General features: G+C 33.6%; 1 protein-coding gene across 6 annotated transcripts in view; it reads left to right on the forward strand.

The window, feature by feature from the left end:
* LRRC7 (leucine rich repeat containing 7) overlaps positions 1-17,442 on the forward strand; it is a 510,593-nt gene that overhangs the window by 195,910 nt on the left and 297,241 nt on the right. For all 6 annotated transcript variants that reach the window (XM_075999319.1, XM_075999317.1, XM_075999305.1 and 3 more), the window contains one exon: positions 6,579-6,696. In XM_075999319.1, coding sequence (XP_075855434.1) covers positions 6,579-6,696 — 118 coding nt within the window. The remainder of the gene's footprint in view (positions 1-6,578; positions 6,697-17,442) is intronic.

The following is a 17,442-nucleotide window of genomic DNA, read 5'->3' on the forward strand; positions in this document are numbered from 1 at the left end:
AAAAGTATACAGAAAAGTGAGAGAATGAGTAAAATAAATTCAAGAAACTGGTTGCCTCTCAGTGGAGGTGGGTAGAAGACAGATATGATTAAGAGGAGCGTAGGAGAGATTTCTTCAACTGGATTGAGAAATATGGGTCTTTTTGTTTTATTTTATCATATTTTATTTTTTGTCATTTTGTTTCATTTTATCATTATTTTATCATAATTTTAAAAGAACATGCATATTATATACACTCTTGTGTATATATATATATATTTCACAGTAAGAATTTAAACAGACAACAATAATAAGTACAATGACCCACTCCTCTCCTTGAGGAGCTCACAGTTTGATGCTTGCTTCAGACCATCTGCCCTTGCTACTTCATACATTATTGTAATGGGCTCTTTTATTTATTATTATCTTCCTTCTATATTATTTGAATTTATTCTTTTGCCTTTTTTCTGTATCCTTAAACTACATACTTAACTCATTCATTTTCAGCCCTTTGTCTTTTCTAATGTAAGCATTTAAGGCTACAAATTTACCACCAATTATTCTAGCTATATCCTGGCATTTTCATTACAGAATCTTTTATTGTAATACTTGTGTTTTGTAACTTCCATTTCAATTTCATTTCTGGAACATGAGTTATTAAATTTTAGTTTGCAAATAAATATCAAAATATAAAAGCTTTTAAAATTATCTTTTTATTAAAAATGTATAACTTAATTGCATTATTGACTAAGAATGTGGTCTTTTATTATTAATTCTTTGAAGTTTGTTGAGAGTTCCTTTAAGTCTAGTACATGGTCAATTGCAAATTTTTCATATGTACTTTTAAAACCATTATAATAGTTGAGTTCATGTTCTATACGTGTCCACTAGAATAAGCTCATTAAATGTAGTCATCAGTTCTTCCATAGCTTTTCTTTTTTTTTGTCCACTTTTTTAGTTAATTATTGAAAAATATCTGTTAAACTGTCCTGCTATGACAGCAGTTTAATATCTCCTTGAAAATCTGTCAAATGTTTCTCTAAATATATTACTGCTAGAATACTAAATGTATACAAGTTTAGAGTTTTTCAATATTTGTAGTGAACTGACTTATGAATATATGATCATTATCTCTAATAATTCATTTTGCCCTAAATCAATACTATGGCATAACATCTCTTTTAATTTTGACAGTTTCATGATTTTCTATCAAGTTTTGGGTGTCCCTCTCGTAAACACAACGTAGCTTGATTATTTTTAATATTAATTTATTCTGACAGTCTATTTTTTAATTATAAAGATTAAACCATATTTATTGATGGTAATTATTAATATATTTGTATTAATTTATTCAAATCTATTTTTCATTTTTATGTCTTGCTACTTCTGAGTCTTTTATTTGTTTTCATTATATTTATTAAAGATTCCTTTATCCCTCTTTATCTCATTCTGTTTATTTTGCCTTTGCTCACTAAGAAATCCTATACTTTATTTTCATTCTTTTAGTTGTTATTCCAGAAATTTTAACATATCTCTTTATTTAGCATGCATATTTAACTTTAATCTAAAGTTAATCAGTATCTTTATTTTCTTCTCAAACAATGGGAAAAGCTGAGAATGTTTTTCTTTTTTCTTTTTTTTTCTTTATTATAAAAATCTTTGAATTTTTTTTTTTTTTTTTTTTTGAGACAGAGTCTTGCTTTGTTACCCAGACTAGAGTGGGTGCCGTGGCATCAGCCTAGCTCACAGCAACCTCAAACTCCTGCGTTCAAGCTATCCTCCTGCCTCAGCCTCCCAAGTAGCTGAGACTACAGGCATGTGCCACCATGCCTGGCTAATTTTTTCTATATATATTAGTTGGCCAATTAATTTCTTTCTATTTATAGCAGAGACGGGATCTCACTCTTGCTCAGGCTGGTTTTGAACTCCTGACCTTGAGTGATCCACCCACCTCAGCCTCCCAGAGTGCTAGGATTACAGGTGTGAGCCACCACGCCCAGCCAAAAATCTTTGAAATTTATAAAAATTCTTTTACCTATGATTGAGCATTTGTAGAGAATGTTTTTAATCTGATTATCTTTCTCCTGATATACATGCTTTGGTTGTTTAGAATTTTATTTTTTTTTATTATTTCAATCTCTTTGTTAAATTTCTCTAATAGGCTTCTGAATTCCTTTTCTGTATTGTCTTGAAGTTCATTGAGTTTTCAGAACAGGTATTTTGACTTTCTTATCTGAAAGATCACATATCCCCATCACTCCAAGATTGGTCACTGGGACCTTAATTAGTTCATTTGATGAGGCTCTGTTTTCCTGGATGTTCTTGATGCTTGTGGATATTCAGCAATGCCAAGGAATTGAAGAGTGAGATATTTATTTTAATCTTCACAGTCTGGGCTTGTTTGGACCCATCCTTCTTGAGAAGGCTTTCCAGATATTCCAAAGGAATTGAGGGTTGTGATCTATGTCTTTGGTCACTGCAGCCATATCAGCACTAGGGGTGCCCCAAGCCCAGTAATACTGTGAATCTTACAGACTCCTGGTTTTACCACCTTGGTGGACTTGGATGAGCTATGGGAGAATTTCCTGGATTGCCAGGCAAGGTCTCTCACTTTCTTCCCTCATTCTCTGGGGTAGGCTGCTGGAGCTGAGGGAGGAGTGATGTGGCCACTCCCTTATGGCCACCACAGCTGGAACTGTGGCAGGTCACACCTGAAGCCAACCAATATCACCCAAAACCTGTAGTGACTGCTTTCTGGCTACCTCTGATGTTTATTCTAAGCCCAAGGGCTCTTTAGTCATACTTGGTGAATCTGGCTAGGCCTGGGTTCCTTCAGGGCAGCATGTTTCCTTCTGTCTCAGGATAGGTCTAGATATGTCATCCAGGAATTAAGGCCTGGACTCAGAGGCTTCAGGAGTCTGCCTGGTACTTTATTTTATTGTGCCTGAGCTGGTACTCAAGTTGCAAAACAGAGTCCTCTGGGCTCTTCCCTTTCGTCTCCCCAAGTGAACGAAGACTCTCCCTCAGCTGCAATGCCTAAAGTTGGGGGAGGGGTGACTCAGGGATTGGCTTGGCCACTGCCACTGGTGTCTCACTGGGTCACATGCACCCCAAGTCCACTGACTCTGAGCCTGCACAGCCATAGGAATTGCCCATGGACTGTAGTCTTTGTGGCCTGACTGCCTTATGAATTTATTCCAGCCCTCAGGCCACATTTTGTCAGCTGGTGGTAAGGCCAGCTGGAAATCCTGTTTGGGGGCAAAAGATTTCCCTCTGGCTGAGCTTGTCTAAATGCTCTCTCCATGAGCACCTATGCAATTCTGCCCTGTGCTGTGCAAAGTCCCACAATCACTTCACTCTCCCATCCCCAAGATACACAAGTTTTCTCTGCACTCAGCATACTTGCATGACACTGCAGACAGGGAAGGGTGGCTTATGCAGAGGCAAGGGTGGCTTAGGCAATGCAAGACTGTCTTTGCTGCCCTCTTCAGTGCCTCTTTCGTTGACATAATGTTAAAACCAGGTACTGTGCTTGCTCACCTGATTTTTTATTCTTCTGAAGTTGTTTCCTTACATGGATAGTTGTTGAATTTGGTGTGGGTGTGGAGGGATGATCCCTAGAGCTTTTCTATTCAACCATCTTGTTCCTACCTTCTTTCTGAAATAGTATCTTTCAGAATATACATAATTTTTTAGCCCAAATATATTTTTATTTTCAACTTTTGGGCCTTTTTCTTTTGTATCAACTCTCATGGAAAACTCCTATTTGTGCTTTACTTCTACATGTTTACTTTGGACTCACTAATTTATATTGCATACTCTTCCCAAACCAATTTTTTTCAGAGTTAAATTGCTTCCTTGAGCTCAAGAAAAAGAGCACTTTTAGTACATAGATATTTTAAGACTCAAAATAATTTTATTGTTTTTGAAATGTGAAATACATTTGCAAATGAAAGTCAGGGTAACCATGACCACTACCAGTTTTACTCCAATTAACTATTAATTGTTTTTGCTCTATTTTACCATATTGAAGAATTATAACTATTTTATAATTATTCTATGCCTCATTTTCATTCAAAGCTTAAATCTTGAAAGAGCCATTACCATGCCATCTTAATTTCTTTGCCAATTTATAGACAGTATGACTCATATCTTTAGATTCTACTGAGACTATTTACCTATCTGAAGCTTCCAATCCAGTGAACTACTACTCTCAGTTGAAACCTAGCACTGTCTTCATTTTTCATTTAATTATTTGATGTAATTATTATGCATACTTATAAAAATATTTACTCAGCATATACTATGTATAAGACACTGTGCTGATCACTTTTGTATATAGAAAGAAGAAACAGGTAGATACTAAGGTAAATCAGATGTGATGCCATCCTTCAAAAACCTCACCACATAGAAAAGTAAGAAATAAATTATTATATAGGTGTGCCTCTGTGTCTGGTATATAAATATTAATAACAGCTAGCAGTTATCAAGTTTAATAAATGCCAAACACAGTTCTACATTTTCACGAGTACCTTATTTCATTAAGTTCAAGGCCGTTGATCATAAGACACATTATTATTGTAGTACCATTAAGAAAGAAAAAGACAGTCCTTAAAACTTATTACTTACTCTTGATTGAAAGATGCATTCCAAATATCAAAGATGTTAATATATGAAAAAATGTGGAACTTAGAATTGATGAATATATTAACTCATATAATTCTCTCAATAACTCTTCAAGTTAGGTAATTTGTTGTTCTCATTTTCAGGCAAGGAAATTGACGGGCTCAGAAATGTTAGATAACTTGCCCAAGATTGCACAGCTAATAAATAAATGAATGAGATTGATCACACATCAACCTGACTCCATATGCAATGTTCTTAATCTCTATACCAGAGATCTTGAATTCTCACTCTTATAGGCCATTCAGGAGTTTCTATACCTTTTATTCCTAATGTGGCCTCATTTAAAGTTGAAGAAGAATACTAGGACTTCCATTAATTTAGTTGAGATGTTGATGCAAATTTTAAAAAACAACAAACAATTGTGTTCAAGCCTGAACATTGCTTAAAATGGTAATAGTAATCAGACTAAAGAGAAGTCAGTAAATCTTACCAAAATCATCATGAGGCAATTGAATTTTTAATCTATGAACCTATAAGTAACCACATTGCATGCAGATGTAGATGTAATAGTGCTATCAGAATGATAGAGACTGAAAATAAGTTTACATTAACTTTTATCATGAGTATAGACATCTGTTTTCCTATTCCTTTAATAGGAAAATTAGTAGTTAGTGGAAACTATCCATCAAAATATCCATCAAAGTTTTATGTTTTAGGTTTTATAAAAAGAAGTAGCAACACTTATGTATAAGATGTTGAAAATTAATTCTACACTGCATGAAGTATTCTAAATAATCTTTGTAAAGAGCCAAAAATGACTGACCCAAAGTAAGAAACTGCATATTTTATCTTAAGTAACATCCACCATAATCTATTTTTTGAAAAGCTAATGAGTTAAGAAATAACAACCATGTGCTACATTGTTTTTGCTTGCCTATAAATAATGAATTACATGTGAGAACAAGTGATAGTTAAGTGTATTGTAAGCCAATTGCATAGTCATGAATACCAGAAACTTAATCTGTTGAAATTCAGCAAAACAGAATTAGAAATGTCAAACAGAAAAGATCTCATTAAGATAATTCTTCCAGAAATGAATCAAAAATTTTGTCCCAGCTGTTCATATCATGCAGGAGTTAATATGAGTTGGAAAGAGCTTAAAAAAATGGAATTTATTGGTTCTCAAATATGGTACTGGAAGCATACATCAGAATTTCCAGATCACCTGTGTGCTTGTTAAAAATTCAGATTTTTGACCCTTTTCCCAGATCTATTTAGGTAGAGCTCAAGAATTCACATTTTGAACAAGCATCTCCATCCACCAGTGATTGTAAGCATGTTGAATTTCAGAACCATCACTTTAACACTTGGCTCTTCCCCACGTAGTCTTTGGACTGATGACAGAAATGAACCAATCACTTGTGATGTTTTTTCACCAAATATCAGAGATTAAATGTTTGATTTATCAAATATTTATGAAATAGTGTTGGGGGAGGGACACAAAAGAAATATGAGCTCATATATACCAATGTATTTCTAATTCTTGTATTACTAACAACTGTTTAACATGATGAAATTAGTATGTTATGAAATCTAATGCAGTTGTAGAAAAAGACCATTGGGGTAATCCTGGTAGTTGTGGGAACAGAAAGGACAACCACAGAAGTTATTTCAAAGAAAAAGAAGTCAGTAGGATTCAGTGGCAAATTGAAAGTTAGTAGTAAACAGAAGGGGAAAAGTGAAATATCTGGGGTTTTGAGTCTGGGTAGCAGAAAATAAATATGAAAGGAGATGGAATGGAAAACCATTCTGAAAACAATTGAGAATATGGGTATGGAGACAAGTGAGGTTTTTATAGGTGGCTTTTTTACTACCACATTTATAAAAATAGTGACTTGCATTTTGTTACTGAGTTTATGTATGAATGGATTTAACTGGATTGATATCTAATTAATGATTATGTTCTATTACAGCAATTGTTCAACTGTCAAGCTCTACGAAAACTAAGTATTCCTGACAATGACCTTTCAAATCTGCCGACCACTATTGCTAGTTTAGTTAATCTTAAAGAACTCGACATCAGTAAAAATGGTAAGAATCTCATCTCATCTCTAAAGACCTAGAAACTTTTTACTGAAAATGTGCTTTAATGTTTTCTCCTGGCAAATGACATAAAATAACTTTTTCTTTGATTTTGTTACAACTATAAGTTAATTTTGTTGAAAAGATAAATTCTAAATTATAAGTCAAAGAGAGAAAACGCCTTCTCCCTTACTAATGTCCCTGACTCACTTAGGCCTTGTTTCCCTCTGCTTATATGATCCAAATTTTAATAAAATATTTTACTGTCCTTATACTGTTTATTTCCCTCATTCTCAGAGTAAAATTGTTTCTCAACATGTCTCAAATATCACCTGGACAATGAGGCCTCCTTATTTACCCTACTTGAAATTATACTCTCAATTTCCCTTACTGGGCTCCATTTTTCCCCTAGCACTAACAATCCTCACAACATTGTATAATTTACCTAGTGTCTATGATTATTATATATTTTCTCCTGACCTAGAATGTAGACTTCATATATGACTGGAGGAATTTATCTCTATTATGGTCACTGATATATCCTAAATATCTAGAGCAGTGCCTCGGAAATAATAGAGACTCAGTAGTATTTGTCATATTTCTGGCCAAACTTGTATATCTGGTGTTTTGGTTGATGCTTCTCCTGATGTCGATATTCAGGTTGATGAGATTTGCCTTTGAGTGTTTGTGGAAGTGATGTTTAGCACTTCAGTATGTCCAGGTACAATAAGGATATAAAACGTGACCCCTTCCATTATTAAGCTGTTAATTGTTAAACTGTGTGTGTGTGTGTGTGTGTGTGTGTGTATGTGTGTGTGTGTGTGTGTGCGCGCCACACATGCACAAGTAGTGCTTTGGTAATAATATATTTGGTGCCAAGGAGACAGGCATGGACAAAACAGATCCCTGCCCTCATGAAATTTACATTTTATTGGGTGATTTAGACATTAAATAGAAATTGTAAATGATTAAATAATCAATTTTTCTGTGAAGATACATTCAATGTGAAGGGTATATAATTGTAATCCAGTCTTTTTGGTTACTGAAAGTTTCCCTCAGAAGTGATAACCAACCTCAGACAGAACCAATAGAGGTTAGGTAAGATTGGCTTGACATACTAGGTAAATAAAGGTCTGTTTTGTGAAAGACCACCAGAAAATCTCTTGGTCACTTGTAAATGTGACTTTCCTAAGAAATCTGGTGCCTTTTAGAGCTCCATGACAATATCCCAGTAGCTTTGTCTTTCTTCATTTGGCCAGAAACTCCCCTCCACAGAGACTTGCATTGGTCATTCCCTTACCACCTTCAGGCCTTTGCTCACCTGTACTCTCAACAAAGCTTTCTCAGACCATCCTACTTAAAAGTAAGACACTGCTACAAGAACATTCTATTCCTCTTCCTTGGTTTTTTTTTACATATTAAAAAAAGAAAAAGACATACCACATATTTAGCTTATTCATTTATTTATTTTATGGACTCCTTTTACTAGAATTAAAATTTAACAATGCCCCAATTTTGTTGTTGTTGTTGTTTTGTTTGCTGCTATATCTTCATTGCCTAAACCAGTGTGCAGAGCCCATGAATGAATGAATGGTTGTTCTGAAACATAGAACACTTGTTGAAATTGACCAGTGTGAATTGCTTATAATTTCTTCAATTTAAGTCTTTTGAGAGTCATTGAGAAGTTTATAGTATCATTGGGGAGATAAGACTGACACTCATAAATAATCAGTGAATATCATAAAGTACTATGCACACATTACAATTATAAATTCTTAGAGAATGGAAGATTAATTAAGACTGCTGTTATTAGAGAAGAGTTCAAGCAAAAGATGTAGCCTGAAGATTTCCATGAAACACAGTAGCATCTGAATAAAGGAAAGCATTTCCTTTGAAGGAGACAATCAGAATGAAAACAGAGGACACAGTCATCTTTCTATACCAGCTTGACTTGCCACTTACAGGTTTTTCAGGAAGACAATCTTAAAAGTACCAAGTGAACAGTTAGAGAATAGCAACTAGATTTAGACACATGGAAAGATGACCTTGTATATATTAATGCTATTATTCTTTTGAGAATAGATTTACAGGTCACACATTTGTATGGATTGGTTTTTCTATACTTAAATAAAAATGACTACTACTTATATGTTTATATACATTGACACATCAAATTCTAAGTTTAAATTACAATCTCTAAGAAGTATTATATGGACAAATACCATATCCCTTGGCTTTCAAACAGGTTTAGCTGGATAGTCCAAGTAAATAAAAATCTATCTTATTCTTAAAGAGGATTAGAAAGCAATTTATCTGTTGCCACTGGTGATCAAATGAACCATCAGCTCTTCTCCTCTCCATGGAGATTGGAGGGGGTGGGGCTGAAAGTCCCAACTGTCTAATCATGCCTTAGTCTTTGTGGTGACCAGTCCCCATTCTGAAGCTACAGATGGGCCCCCAGCCACTAGTCATCTCATTAGCATACAAATAACACTCTTTGGAATCCAGAGATTCCCAGGGTTTTAGCTGATGTGTGCTAAACCAGGGGCAGAGACTAAATATATATTTATTATATCAAAATGTCACAAGTTCCATTCATGAAACTTCTGTTGTTATACTTAATGGACAATTTAAAGATTTTTAAGAGTAGCTTAATTTCATTAATTAAATGGAATTTTCACATTGCCATTGGACCTGGACACCTATGGAAACTGCCTTTCCTCTATAAGTGTTCAGTTGCATTTTGGGAAATTAGTGCTATTACTGATTGCAGAAATTGGAGAACAAGGTTGCACAGCAAGTTTTGCTTGATGTTTATGGAAAAGAAATGCCCCTTGGGTTGCTGTATTGTGAGGAAAAGACAAGGGCCAGCATATGTGTTAAGCATGGGAACATATCCTGCCCACACTTGACTTGCCCCCCACCTAATGTAGCAGAATGGGTCTCCTCTGCACAGCTACACATTGGTCTCAGTTTCAGCTTTGGTGTTTTCTATTCCATTCATCTGTTCTCTCTTCCTCAGTCACACCCTCTATTATATATGCAACTACCATAAGCCAAATAGGGTTATCAGAAATAAAGTTCATTTCCAGAATTATATCCAGAATAGGCAAAATACCATCAGGGCAAAAGCACTTTCCATCCTTTGTCCTTGATTTTCTGTTTTCCCTTCAGTTTTGGCCTTACCGTCTCATTTACTCTTTGATGTGTTTAAGATGTTTTAAAATATATTTTTTCTACATTTTGTAGTTTTTCTCAATGAGAAGGTTAGTTTTAATAACCTAGTCTCACCACCATTGGAAACAGGAGGTTCTCTTCCCATTCCTTCCTGTTCAGTGGGAAAAAGTTCACTTCACATTAAGGTACAACTCAAATAACATCTTCCTGAAGTTTTCCTTTATAGTTAGCCCAAAAGTTTCCTTTCTTTCATGTTCCGTTTATAAGTTCTAACTCTGTTTTTCCACTGTTTGTATCCGTCTTTAATATACTTGCTTGTGTCTATGACTGTCTCTTAGCTAGAAGTGAAGTCCTTGACAGTATGAACCCTGTCTTAGTTATTTTTCAGTCCTTGTAGCACCAAATTCATGTATTTTATATAACAGACTCTCAATACATGGATTGGCTGAATTGTACTGGATTCTGCTAAAGTAGAATATAAGGATTAAAAAGAAAAAAAACAATTTATCACCAAATGTAAATATGAAATTCCTGAGAAATATGACATTTCATTAGCATATAATTCCTAGCGGCCCTCTGGAATCAAAAGAATTTTGTTGCTAGGAAGTAAATCATGAGTTACACTTCTTCAACTCAGAAGTTAGTCTGTAAGCATCCTTAGAAGTCTTTGCAACAGTTATTTTGCGCTTTGAGCTAGGCTTATGATTCTGTATATTCTGGGAATATTTGTACAAAAAGACATACAGAAGATGGTGAGCCACTCTGCAACCCTAGTGCAGTACTAAAGGCTGGATGAGTATGATGATGTATCAGCCATTGCTAGAAGTTACACAAACAGTAAAAGATTTCATCACATCGACCTTTTCAGAAAACCATACCTAAAAGAGCTGTCACTGATTCTGTGACAAAGATGACAAAGACCTAGACATATTACGCTGTATTACTGAGGGAGCATAATACATCCTTTGGAAATCTGTCAAGTGAAGAAAGAGCAGATAGCAGAAAATAAGAGCAGCGTCAGCACCACAATTGACAAGGTTGGAACAGCCCTGGTCGAAAAGAGGCAAGACTTGGGAGAATACAAGCAGTATTGGTATTTAAGGACAGGACTCAGAGTATTTTGAGATAATGACTCTTTCAAGATCTGGTCAATGTAGGTAAAAATTTGCCTGAAATATGCTTGAATTAGATGAGTGACCCCTTAATGAAACCAATTCACTCCAAGGCTGAGGTTGAATCTGCTCTTGGTTGTTCATGTGGCCTGCAATATTTGCCTTTCATGTCCCATTCTTCTACCTGTCATCTTGATCCACCAGTTTTTCTTCATAATTTGAAAATACTATTTTATATTAAAGCCTTTAGATAAGTGAACTATTGTGTGCAGAAGGTATCTGCCCAATTTAAGTGAATAGATTTTATCTACCTCTCGAACAAGAACTCCAACTGGCTATCTCCCTTCCATGTCATCCAGATAATGCCAAATCGTCATTCCCAAGTGAATCAGGCTGTGATAGGTTGCTGTGACAGAAGAAACTATACTATCTTCTCTACCTACTCCTTCCTCCCCACTACTGTACAGAGTCCTCTTCACCTTTAAAAAGACATTTCATATGTCATTTATTCTGGGACAGTCTCTTGACAGCCTATACAAAGAGAATTGACTGCTTCTTCCTCTGTGATACCTTTTTACCTTATATATGTCTTTGTTTTAAATTTATCTTTGAAAAAAGTGTCCTTTTAAAAAATATAATATATTTAGATTATGTTACATTAGGGAACATACATAAGATAGGTTCCCCATCTATTACACTGGGAACCCACTAAAAATTTTAACTGAGGGCTGGAAAAGATAGAAATGACACTGCATTAAGTAATGAGTAATGACTAAAATCAGCTGTAACCTGCTATATAATAATATATTTGATATCTTTGTTCCTTGGGAGAATGACTACCTCATGTTAACCTTTGACCTCTCCTCTGAGCTTCAGACTAATATAACCAACTGCATGCTGAGTATAGCTATAATATATCCTCTAAACACCCAAAACATAATGTACTTAAAACCAAACTCATCATCCACCCAACCTGATTTTCCTCATAATCCAGTTCTCTGTTAATATTACTATGATCTATACAGGGATCAAGGCAAAAATTCATTCTCTCTTTCAACTCCCATATCCATTCAGTCTCTAACTCCAGTCAAATTTACCTCCTAAATATATGACAACTCTATTTCCTCCTTAATACTTCCATTGTCACAGTCTTAAAATGAGTCCCCTGTCTCTTTCCTAGACTATTCAAGCAGACTCCTAACTGGCCTCTTTGTCTCCATCACTGCCACCACCGTCACCAAACCCACAATTCACAAAACAGATTTAGCACTCTTTCTAAATTGCTCATATGACTGCATTATTCCAACTTAAGATACTTCAGTTGATCTAGGATAGAGTATAGGGTCGTTAACACAGAATTAAAAGTCCCCACTAATTGACCTCTATCGACACTTCCATGCCATCTGCCAGTCCCACCAAAGATGAGTTGTACTTTTTGATTTTATGGTCTAGATACTGAAGAGCTTCCTCATGTATATAATAGTGTTTCACCATCTCCATTACTTTATTTGTATTATTTCCTCTGACTAAATCACTTTTCATATCTTATTTCACCTGGTTCAATCATATTCATTATTCAAAACTCAGTTCAGATGTCATTGTGTCTGTGCAGCTTCTAAACTCCTAAATCAAGTCAAGGGTCTCTCCTCTGTACTGATACACCCTTGTGTATTCTCTATTCTAACACTTAATATTGTATTGAAAACTCTTGACAGTTATATTAGAATATTTGTATGGTTTTAATTTTTTAATTATTAAACATTTTAAGCATGAAAAAAATGAGGCACCAATGTGCCCATTATGAAGATTAAAATGTTAACAATTATTATAGATATCACATTCTAGGGGTTTTTTTTAGTAAATAAAATGTTACAGAAACTTGTTAATGCTCATTCCCATACCTTTCCACTTTCTCCCTCTCAAGAGTTAATGTGTTTAAAATTTCAGTGAAATGCTAACTAATTGTATAATATATTTTATTCTGCAAGACTATTTTCCTTGATAACTGGTAGGTTATTTCCTCCCTTTATCTTTTATTTATATATATTCATGAAGTACAAGTGCAATTTTGTTACATTGCTATATTGGGCTGTGGTGAATTCAGGGCCTTCAGTGCATACATCATGGAAGCAACACAATGTGTATATTATCTTTTTGATGTGATGTTGGATTCAATTTGCTAATATTTTTTTAAGGGTTTTTGCGTCTATGTTCATCAAGGATATCAGTCTGTAGTTTTCGTTTTTGTTGTGTCCTTGTATGGTTTTGGTATCAAGGTGATACTGGCCTAGTACAATAGTTGGGGAGAATTCCCTCCTCTTTGATTTTTTTTGGAACAGTTTCAGGATTGGTGTTAGTTCTCTGCATGTTTGGTAGAGTGCAGTTGTGAATTCATCTGGTCCTGGGATTTTTTTTTTGTTGGGAGATTTTTTTTATTACTGATTCAACTTTTATACTCCTTATAAGTCTATTCAGGAGTTCTATTTCTTCCTGATTCAATTTCGAGAGATTGTATGTCTCCAGGAATTTATCCCTTACCACTAGGTTTTCTAGTTTGTGAGCATATAGTTGTTCATAATAGTCTGTGATGATCTTTTGTATTTCTGTGGTATCAGTTGTAATGTCTCATTTTTCATTTCCGATTCTGTTTATTTGAATCTTCTCTCTTCTTGGTTAGTCTAGATAGTGTTTTATCAATTTTGTCTGTCTTTTTGAAGAACAAACTTTTCATTGATTCTTTGCAGTGCTTTTTGTTCTCTATTTCACTTAATTCTGTTCTGATCTTTATTTCCTTTCTTCTGCTAACTTTGGGTATTGTTTGTTCTTGTTTTTCTAGTTCCTCGAGGTGTGGTGTTAGATCATTAACCTGTGATCTTTCCACTTTTTTGATGTAGGCATTTAATGCATTGTAATTCCCTATTAGCACTTCTTTTTCTGTATCATGCAGGTTTTGCTATGTTGTGTTTCATGTTTATTCATTTCAAAATATTTTTAATTTATATTTTAGTTTCTTCATTGACCCAGTGATTGTACAGGAACATGCTATTTAATTTCTATGTATTTACATAGTCTGAAGTTTTTCTTCCTGTTGATTTCTAACATTATTCCACTGTGGTCTGAGAAGATACTTGATATGATTTTATTTTTTTAAATATTTGTTCAGACTTGTTTTGTGGCCTAACATGTGGTCTATATTCAAGAATGTTTCATGCACTAGTGAAAAAAAAATGTATATTCTGTAGTTGTTGGGAAGAATGTTCTGTAAATGTCTGTTAAGTCAGTTTGGTCCAAAGATCAATTTAAATCCAATGTTTCTTTGTTGATTTTCTATCTTGATCATCTGTATATATATTAAAGTCCTGCACTATTATTGTGTTGCTTTCTATCTCTTTCTTTAGGTCCAGTGATAATTGTTTTATGAATCTGGGTGCACCAAAGTTGGGTGCATATATATTTAGGATTATATCCTCTTGCTGAACTGATGCCTTTATCATTTTATAAGGACCATCTTTGTCTTTGTATTTTTTTACTGTTTTTAGTTTCAAGTCTGTAGGAGCACAGCTACTGCCACTCACTTTTGGTTTCTGTTGGAAACCAAGCATGGAAAATCTTTTTCCACCCCTTTGCTTTCAGTCTATGTTTTTCTTTACTAGCAATGTGAGTTTCTTATAAGCAGCATATAGTTGGATCATGTTTTTTGTTGTTTTTTTTTCCCACTCCATTCTGCCAATCCATATCTTTTGAATAGAACATTTAACCCATTTATGTTCATGGTTAATATTGATATGTGAAGCTTAATTCCTATTACACTGTTAATTGCTTTCTACTTTGTTATATAATTTTTTTGGTTTTATTTCATTTTCTCTTTTTGTCTTTGTGGTTTGAGGAAATTCTGTAATGTTGCCATTTGATTCCTTTATCTTCCTCCCTTGGGTGATTGTTTTATAAGACCTGCAAGTTATATTTTCATGTGTTTTTGTGATGATAAAAATCAAACTTTCATTTTCATCTTTAAGATCCCTATGAGCATTTCCTATAGGAGTTTAGTGGTGAAATATTCCCTCAGCATTTGCTTGTGTGGGCAAGAATATTTCTCCTTCATTTATGAAGCTTATTCTTACAGGAAATAAAATTCTTGGCTGACAGTTTTTTTCTTTCAGCACTTTGAAAATGCCATCCTGTTCTCTTCTGGCCTATAAGGCTCTGACAAGAAGTCTGTGTTAGTATTAATGGGATTTCCTTTATAGGTGACCAGACACTTTTCTCTTGCTAGTTTTAAAATTCTTTCTTTCACTTTTGCTTTAGACATTCTGGATATAATATGTCATGATGAAGTCCTTTGTGCAATGTATTTTCCTGGGGATCATTGGGCCTCCTGTATCTGGATGTCTAATTGGGAAGTTTTCTAAGTGGGAAGTTTTCATTGATTATTTCCTTAAATAGGTTTTCTAAACTTTTTGATATCTCTTCCTCAGAATTTATAAATTTGGTTGCTTTATGTAGTCTTAGATGTCTCATAGACTTTGTTTTTTCTTCTTTATTCTTTTTACCTTATTTTTGTCTGGCTGAATTATTTCAAAAGGCCTTTCTTCAAATTCTGAGATTTGCTCTTCTACCTGGCCTAGTCTATTAGGTGAATACTAGTTCATTGTTGCTTGTATGGGCTACAAATATTGTCTCCCAATTTGTGGCTTGTCTTCACTTAGTCATGTCATTGTCATAAAGAAGTTGCCAATTTTAGTGTACTAAAATTTATTACTCTTCCCTTTATTGTCTATGTTTTATAACTTAATTAAGAAATTCTTCCCTACTCTAATATCACAAAGGCATTTTTCTATATTTCTTCTAAAACTAGTAATTGTTCTTTTCTCATTTAGGTCTTTAATTTCTTAATTTCCAACTTATTTTTGTGCTATATATGACCAAAATTTATCTTTTTTCCATATGAATAGATGATTAATTGTTCCAGCAACATTTATTGAGTTTCCTTACTGATTTGTAATTCTACCTCTTTTATTACAGAAAGCCTTTTCCCCCCAATTTTTATCCTGCCCCATCACCTTATTTGCCTATTCCTGCTCCATTACCACATTGTTCTAATCACTAGAGCTTAATTTTAAGTTTCAATATCTGAAAACACAAGACTTTTTTTTTCTTATTTTCATTTTCAAATGTGTTTTGCTATTCTTGGTACTTAATTCTTCCATATGAATTTAAGGTTCCATTTGTTGAGATGTATAATTTATTGAAATTGTTTTAATTGACTTGAATTGAAAGATTTAGAAAGCTGATATTTTTGTGATGGTAAAAATTATAATTCATGAGCATGGTATTTCCCTTTAGGTCTTATTTTGTGTCTTTCAATAAATTTTGTGACCTCCATCAAGAAGGTATTGCATATATTTTGTGAAGAGTGATATTTTAGGTACTTTAGGTTGTTAGTTTTATAAATTATATCCTTTTAAAAAATATTTTTTTTCTAATTTTGGTTGATTCTATACAGAAACATTACTAATTTTGGTATCTTGATCTTATGTTCAGTGACAGTGGTGAATATAAGTTCTAATATATTCTTTTGAATCTTTATGTATAAAAACATTTCATCTGCATATGACAGTATTATGTCTTTCTTTCTAATCCTTAAGTCTTTGTTCTTCTTGAGTAACTTTTTGTAAATTATAATCCAACTAGGAAATAATCCATTTCATCATCCAGATTTCAATTTTATTTCCATTTATTGTCTATAATCTTCACTTATACATTTTAGAAATCTCTTCCACATCTGTGACTGTTTCTTCCTTTGCATTCTGAATATTGTTTTGTGCTATCTTTTATTCTTTTTAACAATCTTGCCAGATGTTTTCTACTTTATTAATCTTTCAAATATACTTTTGTCTTTGGTCTTTTTTGTTGTCTAGTTTTTCATTTTGTTTATTTTCTAATTCATGAATTTCTATTTTCTATTGCAGTTATTTTTATTATGAGCATTCTTCTTTCTTAGGATTTGCTCAGTTGTGTTTTAGTATTCTAATATATTAAGGTTTTTTTTTTAGTCATCAATGTGTTATTTTTATTGAAATATATTGCAGACTACATGATCTGGATGATACTGAGTTCTTATTAGTTATTGCTTTTCACATCGTGGCCAAGAATGTGATCAATTTTTAAAATGTTCCTTGTTACTTATAATTACATGTATTGTTTGATTATTGGGTATAGGCCAGGGATCTATTAATATTATACTTTTTTCTGCATTATATTTTAAGCTTCTCTAGGACAAATATTAATACTGTATGTTCATGATTTTTGCATACTTGTAACATTGAAAGCACCTAATACTTGGAACATTTCACTTACTTAGAAGATGCAGAACACCTAATGAACTGGAAAGAGATGAATTAGAAAATGAAATTTCAAACTCTTGTGTTCAATAAATATTCTATTCTTTTTTCTTAGAAATAAGTAC

This window comes from Microcebus murinus, chromosome 2 (genome assembly GCF_040939455.1).
Source record: "Microcebus murinus isolate Inina chromosome 2, M.murinus_Inina_mat1.0, whole genome shotgun sequence".
In the NCBI taxonomy this organism is placed as follows: domain Eukaryota; kingdom Metazoa; phylum Chordata; class Mammalia; order Primates; family Cheirogaleidae; genus Microcebus; species Microcebus murinus.